This window comes from Glycine soja, chromosome 17, assembly GCF_004193775.1.
Source record: "Glycine soja cultivar W05 chromosome 17, ASM419377v2, whole genome shotgun sequence".
Classification (NCBI taxonomy): Eukaryota; Viridiplantae; Streptophyta; class Magnoliopsida; order Fabales; family Fabaceae; genus Glycine; species Glycine soja.
This window is the reverse complement of record NC_041018.1, coordinates 5,108,323-5,124,940: the sequence shown is the minus strand read 5'-3', so window position 1 is coordinate 5,124,940 and position 16,618 is coordinate 5,108,323. Positions and strand designations below refer to the sequence as shown.

The window sequence follows — 16,618 nt, the reverse complement described above, 5'->3', positions numbered from 1 at the left end:
ATATTTTTTCCAACTATCATAATCAAATGTTTAATAACTCAATAGTTTTATATTTTGCTATTCTGTCTTCTTTCTTATTTATTACTTGTAAGATCAAATTACTTAATTCATTAATATTAAAAAAAAATTGATTGATAGTAATAAGTTTATCTTAAATTTATAATTTTTTTAAAAAATTATACTTAGATGATCGTTTATCAATATATTTCCTTTCTTCTCTAAAGTAGGGATATTTTTAGTCTACAAATACTTAATGCATAGAACATTATAAATTGAGGTTATGTTTAACAAAATTAGTTGGTAGTTAAAAGTTGAAAATTGACTTACTAAATTATAAGTGATTGATAAAATTAAATATTGAAGTAGCTGAAAAATATAAAATGATACAAAAAAACATGATTTGTTTTAAAAAGGTAATAAGGAAAATGAATAAATATTGAGGATAAAAGTGAAAGATAATATAAAAAGTTAGAAACTAATATCTTAAAAAATGATACTTCAAGTAATATTTCAAAAAACGATAGCAGCTACTAAAAAAAACTTGTTTATCAAGTAATAGTCAAACAAGTTTTTCAACTATTAAAAAATTAGAAATTAATTAAAATATCTTGCCAAACATAACTTGAGTCTTATAAAAATGAAAAAACATCATTTCAAACTTATGTCTTATAAATAGAAACAAAAGGAATACTAAGTTTGGTTAAAAATGGCTTGTGATTAGAGAAACTAGTTGTAAGTGTGGGCTAATGATGTCTACTATTTGCTTAATCATATTGATGAAATCCTGACCATCTTTATCAAGCCATTGCATTTGTCATTCATAATTGTTCATGTAACTATATTGATGCTTTGCAATTGCCCGATTCAATTTTTTCAGAGGCTTATCTTATCATGGTGTATCAGTGGCTCCGAGATCTCTAGGGTAACTCATAAACTACATTTGTTCCTTAGGGGCCAACGAACTGAAGCGACGTGTGTTAGTGGGTAAGGAATCTGGTAACCCTAAAGTACTGATTGGGAATCAATTGCCTAGAGTGTTCTAACTCCGACCAAACACCTTGAAGGGGTTCAAGCCCTGACCAAGATGTCAGGAGGGGTACAATAGTAATCCTACACAATTTGAATAGAATTATCTCAATTGAAGAATGGCAATGATCTATTCAACTAATTATAAGACTAAACTCAATTGATAGAAATCAAGAGTATTAATCGGAAGGCACTGCATTATATTCCTAACCCCACTTAAAGCACGTATCACGATCTAGATCAAAAATAGCCACAAAGTGTATATCATTTCATAAACAATAATGATTTCATAATAATTATCCCAACACTGAGAGAAGACGGGATACTGATCGATCGACCACATAATATCAATGTGCTGAATAATACGTTACCAGTTTCACGTAAGACAAGATTCCCTAATTAGTGGTGAATGGTGATACTCCCTAATTCCAAACTCTGAGTTTAGGAGGGAAATTATTGTTTTCAATACCAAATTAACAACCATTCAAATCACGTTCCTTTGTCTTAACAACTAGCCAACCAGCTACCCGCCACGCACACTTCTACCTTCCTTTCTATGAAGAGCGCACTCCTAAATTTTAATTTTCCATGACCTCTCAAAAACTACATATATTTTTATTAAGTTGTCCAATGAAACTCAAAAAGGTAGCCATTTTACATGGTCTAAAAGAACCAAGACTTATCATAGTGGAGATCAAATAAATTGTGTGCAGACTTCAAATCAAAGCAAAAGTTATATTATATAGCATACAGTTTGCTATACAGTTTATATTACAAGTTCTTGAAAAGAATCAGTGCCAAAAACTTGACACCAGGAGAGGAATGGGGCTTGTAAAAAAAATTGGGAAGTATCAGCTTGGTAGGACAATTGGAGAAGGTACATTCTCTAAGGTTAAGCTGGCTGTCAATGGCAACAATGGTCAGAAGGTTGCGATCAAGGTCATTGATAAGCATATGGTCCTGGAAAACAATCTTAAGAATCAGGCAAACCTCACCCCTGTACTCCTTTTTCTATTTAGCAAGTAGCAGTTTGTAATTTACCTTTATTAATCAATACAGAGGATATGGCATATTTCAGGTTAAAAGAGAGATCAGAACAATGAAACTTCTCCATCATCCAAATATAGTTAGAATTCACGAGGTATATATACCTGCTGGAAAGATTTTAAATTGTAGTTGTAGTTTCGTCGCATTTCTTAATATTGCAGGAAATTGCAGACAAATGGGGCCGATGGAGCCACAGTTGTGGTTGCAGACATCCAAAAACCTTGACGTTGTGACTGAAATTGTGATGGTGGACCATTTTTTAAAACCTTGCCTGCTGGTGTTAGAATTGTGGTGAAGTTTGAACGTACATAATCCCTTTGTCAATACTCTATTTCCAATGAACTTCTTGAAACAGGTTATTGGCACAAAAACGAAGATATACATTGTGATGGAATATGTTTCAGGAGGACAGCTATTCGACAAGATAGTGAGAATCAACAATCTCTCCAAATTGAATCATTATGTAATTATTTATTTTTCTTCAATTTTCAATTGTAATACTTGATGTGCAGTCCTATGGAGAGAAGTTGAATGCATGTGAGGCAAGAAAACTATTCCAGCAACTTATTGATGCCCTGAAATACTGCCATAACAAAGGGGTTTATCATCGAGATCTCAAGGTAAGTTCAATTCAACCAGCTTTGTTTGTTTGAAATGGAGCTTTGGAACTTAACTTGAATCTTGGCATGCCATTGTAGCCAGAAAACTTGCTTCTTGACAGCAAGGGAAATCTCAAAGTGTCTGATTTTGGATTAAGTGCATTGCAAAAGGTAGCATTGTTCCTTTGAACCTTATCCTCAGTTCCATCATAAGTATTTTTTACTGAGTCAAATTTGTATACGTTATCAGCATAACGATGTCTTAAACACGCGGTGTGGATCCCCAGGCTATGTGGCACCTGAGGTACCATAAACTGTCTTCAATATAACATCTAATTGGGTCTGCTTTATCAAGAGGATTTCCTCTTTCAAGGGAACATCAAAAGATAATGACTGCATTTAATTATGTCATATGTGTATTATTGATTCTACAACCCCTTCATGTGCAGCTGCTATTGAGCAAGGGGTATGATGGAGCAGCTGCTGATGTTTGGTCATGTGGGGTGATCCTTTTTGAATTACTTGCAGGCTATTTACCATTTAACGACCGGAACTTGATGAACTTATATGGAAAGGTAAAATCTATAGTCATAAAAAAAAAAACACAACTAGTGTTTGTAACAAATAATTCACATTTTCTGATAACTTTCATGTGTAAAAAGATATGGAAGGCAGAATATAGATGTCCCCCATGGTTTACTCAGAATCAAAAGAAACTAATTGCCAAAATACTTGAACCACGTCCTGTAAAGGTAGAAATTCAAGAACTACTATAACACTATATACTTAAAGTGTAAATAATAGATAATGATTTACCCTTCCTCCCTATCTCTCATGCAGCGGATAACTATACCAGATATTGTTGAAGATGAGTGGTTTCAGACTGACTACAAGCCTGTTTTTGCATCTGAATTTGATCAGAACATTAACTTGGATGATGTTGATGTTGCTTTCAATTCAATTAAGGTAATTTGTTAAAAAGTAGCAAGTTTAAAAAGAGTTATAGAAAAATACACTTGCAGTCATGGACTAAATTGTCTTATAATCTGCGCTGTAGGAGAATATCAGAGAGTCAACGATACCCAAGTCCTCAAGTTTCATTAATGCGTTTCAACTAATAGCCATGTCTCAGGACCTTGATCTATCTGGCCTTTTTGAAGAACAGGTAATTCTACTAATCTGAAAGAGGATTCAACTTATCTATAGGTGTTATTCAATTATTACAGATGCTAATGTTGTGAGCTGGTTGTTTAGGATGAAAAAAAGCAGAGAACAAGGCTGGGATCCAAACACACTATCAATGAAACGATAGAAAAAATAGAAGCTGCCGCAACAGATGTAGGATTGTCAATAGAGAAAATGAACAACTTTAAGGTATAAACTATGATACTTTGATTCTTATATGCATGCATGTTAAAATCTACCTTTTTCTTTTTTAAATTGGAAAGGCTACATTTGGTTAGAATGTGGTTCCAAATGAATTTTCACTCTTGATATCAGATAAAAATGCAACCAAAACATATAATGACTAGGTGTTCTAGATCATACCTATCAGCCCAGGTAACTTATTCATTTTATTGTTACATACTCTCCCTAGTTTCCTTTTTTTTCTTTCTGTTTTATTGTTGTGGAGAGTTCAATTTCCCCCGTATATGTGTGACAATTATTAGGTGATTGAAGTTGCTCCAACTCATTGTGTTATAGAAATATCAAAATCTACAGGAGATCTAAGAGTGTACCATAAAGTAAGAAAACATCCTCTTAGTCTTAGCTTAATGTGCAAGCACGTGAATTTAGTTACTAATTTTAATTTTAATTATCAGTTTTGTGAAAGTTTATCAAATCTGCTGAAACAAAAACCTGATGTGCCATCACAAAGCCAAGATTCAGTAGATCTATGTGCCGCTGAAAGAAAAAAACAAGATGCTGGATGGTAGTTATAAATTACAAGTCAATATTACATTACTCAATGGTGATGATATTGTTGACTGCCACCATTTGCTCATTGGCCATTTTCAATTATCTTTTCAGCTACGAAGAGCCAAAAAGTGAAGATAGCAAACCTCTTCCTGGCTATAAATCTGCTTGAAGATGGACTGAATCCATGTCTCTTTCATTTTAGTGAAGTTCATGGAAGTTTGACAAGGATGAAACAAAGTACAAAAAAAAATCACGTAGCAAATTTTTTGCTATGAATATTTCTTCTTTGCTCCGTTTCATCTATCTTCTTGATGGAAGCAATTTTCTTCTTTTTTTCGATTTTCTTTTCCGTTGTTTTTTTTTTTTTTTTTCATTCATTACTCTCTTCATTGTAAAATAATGAGAAATGGAAATTTGGCATTTCCACGGACGGAAATCCTCTGTCCCAAAATCCTGTCCCCTTCCCCTAATCAAATTGTACCTCCTCATTTAATGAGCTACGTCAGCATCACTGTAATTTTCACGAAGTTTAACGCTGTTAGTGGTTAGTTACTGTTCCCCCTCACTGTTACTGGTTGTCAAGCTAGTTCTCCCTTGCAAGCATGCTCGTTCTTCTTTCTCACTTCTCTAGTGTGTTTCTATGCGACCATTTTTCGAAATTGAAAAACAAATCTCTGGCTTCTCTACGATATTCTTCAGAACCCACTTGCATAATGTACATTTTTTGGATGGTAAAAGAACAATTTATATCTGAGATATGGGCACATAAGAAAAATGTTTGACAACTTTGTATATGATAAAGGCTTATCTTAAAATAGGAAATCTTGAGAGAGCCAAGAAACTGTTTGACTAAATCCATGAGGGAATTGTTGCAATGTGGAGGCCTGTCGATAGAAGAATGAGCTAGGGAATTGCTATGCTTGAGGGATTGTTGTTATGTGCAACAAACTCCGTTAATTTCTATTCGACCCTAAATTAAAGTGATGTGGCAACTTAAATGACATGGCATTCAATGATTGGGGAGACAAGGATAGAGGGACAGGGGATTTTCATCCCATTTTCACAGCACATCCTGTAGAAACTAATAATAAATGTGAATAGTATTTGCATGAATTCAGCGGGTTAAAATGTTGTGAGCAATAATACTCTACTATTTTATCATTTATTTTCTGCAACAAGGTTTGTGTCACCAAAGTAACTGATGTCAGTTCAAAACTTAATGTCACGAGCTGTCATCGAAACATGAAGGAAAATAACAACATTTGAATTTCTGTTCTTCTGGGTTTTTTCTTTTTTAGTTTCTTGGGAGAATTGCAGTTAGGGAATTCTCGGAAAGTGGTTCACGATGTTCAAAAGATGGTTAAAGGGTTAGCAATATTGACTCAATCTTATATAAAAAAAATATATTGACTCAATCAAGTACTTTTTCGATCACTATTACACTACGACGAATATATTTTCTACAAGTCTTCCATTTTACTTTTTTTTGGTGAGAAAATCTAACATTTTACTTCGACGTTGAACTTTTCGCGCAAATGCTTTGTCAATATGATGTTAGTTTGGTCTTACAAAATGCTTTCAGATAAGTGTGATCAATGTAGTAAACTCACAATTTTGAGTGAAGCCCTGGAAGAGAATCAAATATGCATTGGTAATATATAGGCATAGTTTAACCAATAACCATGTATTTCCACCGCGAAATTCTGTCAATTATCAAAGCAGAGAAGTATTACTTTAATATAAAGTCCAATATACAATAAGAGAAAATGTATAAAAAAACTCATAATTAAAAATAACAAAAACAAAAAAAAGAAGTAATACAACAAAAACAAGTAATTCCTCTGCATACTGTATTTCTAGAAGAATTTTGTCTCCAGCCGAAGTCTTGACTCGTCACATTTTTCTCCTCCTTGATTACTGTGCTCTGCGCAATAGCCAAACAACGGCTGAGATCATGCAGGAAGTTGGCTAGACGAAAACCAAACACCAGAAGATCCAATGTGCCAAATTAGTATATGAAATTAAGCACTAGTCAATTTAGTTATTGATATTATAAAAAAGAAAGTGCGATCCCTAACTTTCACAATTGTTTATCAATTTAATTTTTGAAATTGACACACCAATCAATTTGGTCCTCTATATTACAAAATCAATCAATTTTAGTCTAGAATTTGAAAATTAATGTCAATTTACTCTCTGGCGTTAGAGACCAAATTGACTTATGTAAGCAAAAGTTAGGGAATGTCAAAGTTAGGGATCAAATTGATTGATACTTAACATTAAGGACAAAACTTTCTTTTTCATAATTTTGGAGATATCAAATGATGAGTAAGGATTATGATTTTAGGAACGAATTTAATGGTTTACTTGAAAAGAAAAAAAAAGGGCATGATTCATCACCGGAGTAACCCTTGCACCATAGAATTGGCTACCAAGAAATATTTAGTCTTAGTTTACAGATCTAATTTCCTCTCCATGCCTTTAGTTACTATGCATGGCAAGCCCTTGTGTGGTACTCATCAGACATTAGATCCTTTACCCGTTGACAAAGAAGACTAAAGACACTAGTAAGCCCTATCATTACCAGACATAAAATATTGATTAACACACCACACTGTGGAGCCTTAATTGTACTAAAACTAAGCTTTGGTTTGGGAAATCAAACACTCAAGTTTTATAGCATCAACCATAAGAGTGTAACGTACCTCTCAACCGGAGAATAAAAATCAAGCAAAACGCTGACATTGTCACTTTTATAAAAATCAACAAAATACTTAAGAATATTTATTTTATATAAAAATTATAACAAATATGACAATGTCACATTGAAACAAACACATTGTAAAGACATGCAATGTTGCAATGATTGAGACTACCGGAAAATCATAAGATTTGATTTTGAGTACTCTGCATAACTGTGTACAATGATATCTTCTGTCAAATGATTTCACTGTCTTTTTTTGTAATGTGTTATAAATTAATGATTTGTTTTGTTCTGTCTAAAGTTTTGTGAAACTCAGTTATTCTACTCATATTATGCAGTTTGTTACATTAGACATGTGGAAAACAGATAACAGACTTCAGTTGTAACATACAAATTTCATAGATAAGTCTGAACCACTACTTTGTTACACTTACATTAGGCATGTGGGTGCTTCGGGACTTGAGTTGCAACACGTGGCACGAGGTTAATTCTAGAACATACTATATGGTGGGCACCAACGTCCCAAGGACAAGAAAACTCACGGGCACAACAGAGACCTGGCTCACGGGGAGACCTTCAATCATCGATCATAGAGCATAATCTCTGGCAATGCCATTGCCATGCACATATTCTCACTCCCACACTTCACATGCGTTTAGCTGACGCTCAATATCTCCACATCACAACCACAATCTGGTACATTTAGAAGTATATTAATTAATATTAAAATTTTAAACACACACTTATCAATTGGCGATTATTCCTCACGGACCTAAATCACAAGTGATCTACTAACTCCCTAAAACACTAGCTAAACTCCAACCACATATTCTTTAACCAAACTCAAATATAAAATAAGGCACATAGCTCAAAATTTTGTGCCACAGACAAAATGAAAGTCCATTTGGTCCTCTTCTTGCTCCTAATTCTTGTCAGCTTCACTAGCAATGTTAACACTCTCTCAACCAATTCCAAATCCAACTCTTCAATTCCTCAATTAACCCAACAGAAAAGACCTGACAATGAGACAATATATAGAGTATCAAAGCAGCTATGTTGGGGTTGCATTGCAGAGTCACTGGAGTTTGTTCAGGCACAACTTGGTGAGAGCAGCCAAGTGGGAACTCCCACTGATGTGGGACTTCCAGCTGGAGCAATACGCGAGGTGGTGGGCTGGTCAAAGGAAAGCAGATTGCAAGCTCGAACATTCTTTCCCAGAAGATGGTTTCAAGCTTGGAGAGAACATTTATTGGGGTAGTGGCTCGGCGTGGACGCCAAGTGATGCTGTAAGAGCATGGGCTGATGAAGAGAAATACTACACCTACGCCACTAATACTTGTGTGCCAGGTCAGATGTGTGGCCATTACACTCAGATAGTGTGGAAGAGCACCTGAAGAATTGGATGTGCTCGGGTTGCATGTGACGATGGAGATGTGTTCATGACTTGTAATTATGATCCCGTGGGCAATTATGTCGGAGAGCGACCCTATTAAATTGTTATAAACTATGTGTGCATTAATTCATGTAGCGAAATTGAAACTCTAGTGGTATTAGATAATACTACAATAATTGAAACTCTAGTGAATTAGTTTCTCAGTCCTTATGAGTGAGTATGTGCGAGTGTATATGTAAATACTTGTGGGAAGTGGGATAATTACGGGATTGGCTTTAATAATTAGTTAGTACTTGGGTCAATAAATAAAAGTACCAAAAAGTAATTAAAGGGTATCAGTAGTTAGAGATCTGTTGCCTGAGGTTAAACTTTGAGTCATCATATAAAGTGAAATAAAATATTTATCCTCCCATGTGAAATGCATCTGATTGTCAACTATACCAGCTTGAGTTGTCTGATATGCATGGAGTTACTTGACTTGCATTGCTCCGCGCCATTTTAGAACCTTTTAGTTTATTATCGCGCGGGTAGTTAGTGCTTGTAGTTTATTTACTTACACCCTCAACCACTCAGTTCATTTGGACCTGTTTAATTGAAAGCTTTTAGCTTTTGGAGGACTTTAAATGCAAGTTTTAAAATAAAGGTGAAGTGATTTATAACTGAATTTTAAAATAATTTTATTTTAATTTTAAAAACTATTTTTTCTTTGTGTTTACTTACAAAAACACACGTTATAAACTTGGGTTGATGATAAAGGAAGTAGAAATTGTGGGTTTCAATTCATTTCTAACAAAAATTAATAATTAATATTTATCCATAAAAAAAAAACAAATGCACACGTTGTTTTAGTTATAAAAAATTTGGAAGAGAACAAAAATTAAAAAGACCCAAGTTACTATAATTAAATAACAAAAAATGTGTCAAAAAAATACTTTTAAAATTTATTTTATGTATTTCTTAATTTTTTTATTATATTAATTTTTATTTAAATTTCACATTTCAAAATATATTGTAAAATAAACTAATGTATATTTAGATATTAAACTATTTATTTAAAATAATAAATTGTTGTATATTTGAATATTTTAATATATATATATATATATCAATTTATTTTAAAAAATCATTTTAAATTCATATGTAGCAATTATTAAATTTAATAAATATATTATTGATTTTTAATTTTCAAAATGATTATTATAAAAGTTAATAAATTTATCACACATGATGATTTGTAATTGGATGACAATATAAAAAAAATCCACCATCTAAAATACTACTATTATTTATTCATAATTATTTTATATTTATTAAATGTCATAATTAATACTGTATTATAAGTATATATTAAATGCTATATTTATTATAATTATTTATATTTAATAAATGTCTCAAAACATTAAATACTATTTATTACATATAATATGTGGTTAAATTACTAACTTTTATTATAATTATTTATTAAATGATATACTCATTATAAGTAATCATATTTAATAAATGTCCCAAAATATTAAATACTATGTTTATTACATATAATATGTAGTTAAATTATTAAATATAAAAATGATTATATATATCATTTATTAATGCTATTTTAATATATTTGATTTTTCATTTTAAAATATATTTATAAGTTAATTGTATATTCCTCACGGAACCTAAATTGCAAATGATCTAATTCTCTTCAATGAAAAATCTATTAGATAGTCCTCTAGCATGATTTGAACATTTTCTACAAAACTCATTCAAATTTTACAATTTACGAGAAAAAAATTCATTTAATTATGTGTCATACAAAAATTAATGAAAACTAAAAGTTTTCCATCATCTAATAATTTCCCCATCCAATGAAACCATATATAGGGTGTGAAAGCAGCTATGTCAAGGTTGCACTACAGAGTCACTAGAGTTAGGCACAACTTAGTGAGAGCAACCAAGTGGAAGTGGGAATTTCCACTGATGTGGGACTTGCAACTTGAGCAATACGCGAGGTGGTCTGGTGGGCTGGGCAAAGAAAAGCAGATTGCAAGCTCAAACATTCTTTCCCGGAACATGATTTCAAGCTTGGAGATACCATTTTTTGGACACCAACTGATGCTATAAGAACATGGGCTGATGAAGAGAAATACTACACCTACGCAACCAATACTTGCGCACCACCAGAATGTGTGATGATGGAGATCTATTTATTACTTGTAGTTATGACCCTGTGGGCAATTATGTTGGAGAGAGACCTTATCAAATTATTATAAATCACATGCTCATTTTAGTCTGGGCCAAAATTGAACTTGGGAGTTAATTGGGAAATTCCACCTGCACCTTCAACAAAAATATCCGAAAACTAATTTCCACAAACAATTTTTAAAGATTTGTGAATGTCTCATAAATTAACTTCCAAGATGCATTATATAGCTTTTGAATTGTGGAAGTTATTTTTTAGAATACATTTACTAATATATTGCATTAATTAATTTTCAAAATGTTAATATTTTAACCGTTATTATACATTCTAGTTTTCAGAAATAATGTATGTGACCTGTGAAAAAAAAGGTAAATTAATCATAAAATAGAAAACATTGATAAAGGAGAAGACCACAACGAAGGGCCAAAAAAGACGGGAGGAGAAATGTTGAGAGAAAACTGAGTAAGAGGGGGAAACAAGAGGATGCCGGTAAAAGAAAGAGGATAAAGAGAGTATAGCGAGAAGGAGAAGGAAAAGGAAAAGAAAGAAAAGTATATTAGATATTATTTTTTTAAAAAAAAACAAAGAGGTATAGAAAAAAAGAGTACAAAAAGAAATGGCCTAGGAAAATACTATTCATACATCCACATTCTTTCTAGTTGATTTTCATCTTATAGTCCACATGTTGATACACTCTATCCTATCAGATATTTATTGTCGGCAAAATCCACACAAAATACTTATTTAATAAATTAAATATTTCAAGAATAAATTAATATTTATATTTATTATAGAAAAGATTTTAAAAAAACACTAGCCATAGTTATTAATATCAATAAAGAAGTTAAAAAGTGTATCAATAAAATAATCAAAGAAACATAAACAAATACAACAATAAGGATTAAATGTAAAACCTAAAATATATTATCCAAACACTTCATTATATTATCTAAAATAACATATCGCTACTAGGTTTTAAAATTATAATGATTGTTTAAATTACTTCCTAAAATTTATAAAATGACAAGATAGTGTTATAACAAAAATATATTTATTTAATACATTAAAAAAAAATCCAAGAATCATTTAATATTTATATTTGTTATAGGAAATATTTTTAAATTGTGCCATAATTATTAAAAATTAATAGATGAGTGATAAATGTATCAATAAAATAATTAAAATAATAGAAGACAAATATCAATATCTTAGTAAAAGAAATAAATAAAAAGGAATGAATGACCCATTTCATCTTTGAAATTATAATGATGAATTACATTAGTCCCTATAATTAATAAAACAATAAATAATTCCTATAACATAAATATATTCATTTAATACATCAAAAACATTTAAAGAATCACTTAATATTTGTACTTACTATAAGAAAAAACTAGCCAAGCATAGTTAATAAATATTAATAGGAGTCATAAATATATTTTGACATTAAATATCTAATAGAATGATGCTAAATATTTGATAGAATGAAATGTCCTAAAATAACATTTTCTTTTACATAAAGAAACAAAAAACACAAAGTACACTTACAGATAAAAATAACTCATTTTAATAATTTTCATTTTTAATCCATTCAATAAAAAAACTTTTTTTTTTCTCCAGCTTTCTCTTCTTTTTTTATCACCTCACTTGTCAAATTTATTACTTTCTTTCTCTACGTTGCATTTTTTTCCTATCTGTCTTATTTCAACCCCAATCCACTCCATTTTAGAATATATGAACATGGTAACTCTAAGTCATAACACAGCCCATAAGCTTATGATGACTCCATGGTACGACACAAATCCAGCAACAAGATCCATCCAATGAAACAAGCTCTAAAATGCTTCGTGGGATTTGGCGATTCCTAACATCAACTATTCTGATTTCCTACACTGCCTTAAATAAATAAAATGCCAATTTTTTTTAAAAGGAAGCATATCAGACATTTATACTTTATATATTAGAGAAGCAATAAAAACAAGAATACAGAGTAGCTACACGATTTAACACGCGAGACAGAGCCAGAATTAAAGCCACATGGCAAACAGACAATAATATTATGCCAGCGGAGAACATGGCTAGCTAGCTACTACGATCCTATTAGTACAATATTATTGACTTGTGTCACTTGTTATAATTAATTATTATACAAGTAAATTTCAGTAAGGTCTCTCTCCATAGTAGTTCCCAGGAGGATCATAGTTGCAAGTCATGAAGGTACCCTTACCAGCAGAGCAAACAACGCTAGCGCAACCAACTTTCCTCGTGGTGCTCCACACAATCTGAGTGTAATGCCCACACATCTGTCCATTGGCACAGGAATTGTGCCAATAATTGTACCATTGGCGCTCTTCAACCCAAGCACTAACAGCTTGTGCTGGCTCCCACCCCGTGCCACTGCCCCAGAAAATGTTCTCACCGTAAGGTCCGTTTGAATGCTCAAGAGCACAATCGTTGCGCCTCTGGTTTGCATACCACTGAGCATAGTGTGCTAATTTGGAGTCCCACACCAATGGCCGCAGCCTCAGCACCGCACGTGCCGCGTTCTGGGGGATTAGGAATTGGTTTGCAAAGCTTCTTGGTGGCTTTTGGGTGGTGGTAGGGGCAACCGTGTTAGCATAGGTTGTTGTGACTAGGAAAAGAAACATAGCCAAACAGTGCCTCATTTTTAAGTGTGGTGTTAGAGATTTGAGGATGGTTTATTGCCAGGACCATGCCTTGGGATGTTATATATAATAATGGTGGGGGAGTTGAGACGAGTGACTGCCTACATTGTCAACTGTCTTGGCCTTGGTGGCATCCATGTTCGTTACTTTTGTTATGTTATAAACAGAAATGTTGTTGTTAATTGAAACGATTGTCCGTTACTTAGTTTTATTCTTTCCCTGAAATTTCGCCGGCTAATAATTCTTTTCCACGTTTGTAGGCCTAAGGGATTATACTAATTGCTTATAAGATTTCCTAAAATTACATAAATACTTTCCGCTTTCTTATCCATATCCATGATGTAAGAATAGATTTTTTTTTATATCATATGTAATTTAAGAAAAAATTAGGAGGTACAACGATAATTTATTCTAAAATAATAATGATGTCTAAGTATATAACTATTTTAAATAAAAGATATAAGATTCATCGTATGATTAGAAAAAAGATAAAGGGAGAAGATAGGAAAAAAATAATGAATTTGAATTTCTCAATTAATAAAACTAACAAACTAATATTTATTAATAAAAATATATAACTATTTTAAATTTTAAATATTTAGAGAAAATGTTTCTTTTCATAATAATTATATTTAACTTTAAGATAATTATCTGTCATGGAAGTTAAAATATACTTAACATTTAAAAAAACAAAATAATGATGTCATTCAAATCATAGAAAAAAAAGGCTTGACTATAATTTTGATTAATTAGTCTATCATGATATTGCTTTTAACTAAATGATGAATAGATGAAAAAATTTCGCGAGTTTTATCATTGACATAAATAATTTGGCTTGACATGTGATACTACATATTAGTCATTTGATTAGTTAAAGAGATTCATTTTGACATGTGAGATTTTTTTTCTTTCTTAACTTTCTAATTCATGGAACATGTATTCTGATTCATTTAAAGTTTGATCACAAGGTAATTAAAATCTGATCAAGAATTATCGAGCATGAATTTATTTTGACATTGTCTTCAATCACTTGATTAACATGTGAGATTAAAATACACAATTTATTCATTTTTTGTTTATGTAATAAAATTATTTAATCCATTTTAATGTTTAATCCCTTTTAATTTTATATGTTGTATTGACGATTTTTTAATACATTAGTATGTATCATCTGTATTTTTTAAATTTAAGAAAAATATAAAAACATTTAAGAAAAAATAAAATTCTAAGAAATTAAAAAGACTTAATTTCAAAGCATAAGTAGTTAAAATTTATCTTAAAAAACTAGTTAAAATTAGAGATGAAAACAAATAAATCTAATATAGAAAATTAAAGCAATTAAGGCTTAAATATAAAAACTAAAAATAAATTTTAATAGAAAAATCATAACATAAGATGAAAAAATTTCAATAAAATACTAATTTAGGATTTTTTTAAAAAAACAAAAAAGTAAGCTATAAAAATGACAGAATCATGTATTGTATAGATAGAGGGACAAAAAATAACAAGAGATGTTTTTCTTTTTGCTAATCATGATATTGACATGAAGTTTTTCTAGAAGTTGGTTATAAGTTATAACAAGAGATGTTTTAATGTTTAGAAATGAAAATTCAAATTTACAATCTTTTAGTAGTAACTTTTCTATATGTTGTACGTTTTAAAAAAAGTTAAAAACAAAAATAATTTTGTATTTGTTGTTATTGAATGTAAAAAAGGACGAATTAAATTTGAAATTATAAAAAAATAACATCTCTTTAATTTAGCATGCTTTTATCAAAATCTAAATTTAAATTCAATATGAATAAAAATATAACTACAAAATTAAAACAACATACTTACTAGAAAATAAAGTATATAATTAATAAGAAAAAAGTATTTAAAAAATTTAATTTTTAATATAAAATTAAATATAAAACAATAAAATATATCGGATCTCAATACTTAGAGGTATATGATTCGGGACTCAATTTTTTATTTGTGGATCTCAATATCTAGAGGCATGTGATTAGGGATACAATCTTAAATTTATGCGTATGAAAAAATTTATTGAGAGAACTTAATTTCTTAAATAAATTTTAATATTTTAAAATATTTTAGTTATTAATCAAGGATATTCATATTCACCCAATTTTTTATTAAAAAAAATACTAATCCAGTTTTTGAAAAAGGATGGAAGTTGGCTCGTTTCCCACTTCCACCCCTAAAATGGGCAACTTATATTATCTGACCCAATAAATTATACCTATTTTACCGTTCCAAATTTCCTACTGATATTGAGATTGATGACCAAATTAGTAACATATTATGTCGTAATGCAAAAGTTATGCACTATTATTTCAATTAGCAATTAAACAATAGTCTAAATTTTAATTTTAATTAGTTCCTCTATCATTTAAAATTCGTGAAAACTAACTCAAGGGAAAAATAAAAAGTGTTTTAATAGGTTAATAGAATTAGAACTTATGATCCTTTATTCATAAACAAAATAATAAATCATTAAAATATTTCATTCATTTAGTTAATTATATTAACATTATTTTGTATGTATTATTAGTTGAAAGTTATTACTTTTTCCTTCAAATTATCAAAATTTATAAATTAAAAAATACTTAATATATAAATATTTTTAATTTTATTTTACATCATTTTATATGTTTTTTTAATAGTTTACATATTTTATTTTTTTTACCAATTTATAATTAAATTTCATAAATTAATATGTAAATTATTTTCATAATTTTTTTTGTAAATTGATTTTAATATACATATTATTTTTACTCTAATTATTTATGTAAAATTGTTTATAAACAAGACAATAAAACATTTTCTTTATTTAGTTAACTATATTAACATTATTTTCTATATATAATTAGTCAAGAGTTATTAATTTTTTTAAAATTATTATAATTTATAAATTAAAAACATTTAATATATAAATATTTTTAATTTTATGTAAATAAGTAGAATAAAAATAGTTTATAAATAATCAAAGTAAAAATAATTAGACTAAGGTTACTTTTGGTGCATGACCCAAGAGAATGTTACGTGATAATTGAATGTGAATTTTTTAATTAAATA

The 16,618-nt window shown here is 30.2% G+C and overlaps 2 protein-coding genes and 1 pseudogene across 4 annotated transcripts; 2 read left to right on the top strand and 1 right to left on the bottom strand.

Moving 5' to 3' along the window:
* Positions 1-1,643: 1,643 nt before the first annotated feature.
* Positions 1,644-5,157, top strand: LOC114393702 (CBL-interacting serine/threonine-protein kinase 21). 2 transcript variants are annotated; one of them, XM_028355106.1, is made up of 15 exons: positions 1,644-2,010; positions 2,105-2,167; positions 2,429-2,500; positions 2,586-2,693; positions 2,772-2,843; positions 2,923-2,976; positions 3,122-3,247; positions 3,335-3,424; positions 3,513-3,638; positions 3,730-3,837; positions 3,927-4,046; positions 4,173-4,232; positions 4,343-4,417; positions 4,496-4,605; positions 4,704-5,157. In XM_028355106.1, the coding sequence occupies exons 1-15, from the start codon at positions 1,849-1,851 to the stop codon at positions 4,759-4,761; spliced, it is 1,404 nt and encodes a 467-aa protein (XP_028210907.1). In that variant the 5' UTR covers positions 1,644-1,848; the 3' UTR covers positions 4,762-5,157. The 2 variants fall into 2 exon arrangements, with proteins under 2 accessions (XP_028210907.1, XP_028210908.1); XM_028355107.1 differs by lacking the exon at positions 1,644-2,010 and having other exon boundaries at positions 2,101-2,167; positions 2,245-2,500.
* Positions 5,158-8,188: 3,031 nt separating this feature from the next.
* LOC114393149 lies at positions 8,189-9,112 on the top strand (annotated as a pseudogene). Its single transcript, XR_003662474.1, has one exon. The product of XR_003662474.1 is annotated as a pathogenesis-related protein PR-1-like (transcript).
* Positions 9,113-12,810: 3,698 nt separating this feature from the next.
* Positions 12,811-13,620, bottom strand: LOC114392982 (pathogenesis-related protein PR-1-like). The gene has a single exon (XM_028354242.1). It carries the CDS (start codon positions 13,538-13,540, stop codon positions 13,034-13,036), a length of 507 nt encoding a protein of 168 aa, XP_028210043.1. The 5' UTR covers positions 13,541-13,620; the 3' UTR covers positions 12,811-13,033.
* Positions 13,621-16,618: the final 2,998 nt, after the last annotated feature.

Excerpts from the sequence above, each read along its gene's own strand:
- LOC114393702 (XM_028355106.1), top strand. The coding sequence starts at position 1,849 with ATGGGGCTTGTAAAAAAAATTGGGAAGTATCAGCTTGGTAGGACAATT. Across the intron at positions 2,844-2,922 it reads GATTAAGTGCATTGCAAAAG|CATAACGATGTCTTAAACAC; the intron begins GTAGCATTGTTC and ends ATACGTTATCAG. Across the intron at positions 3,248-3,334 it reads TGATGAACTTATATGGAAAG|ATATGGAAGGCAGAATATAG; the intron begins GTAAAATCTATA and ends ATGTGTAAAAAG.
- LOC114392982 (XM_028354242.1), bottom strand. The coding sequence starts at position 13,540 with ATGAGGCACTGTTTGGCTATGTTTCTTTTCCTAGTCACAACAACCTAT.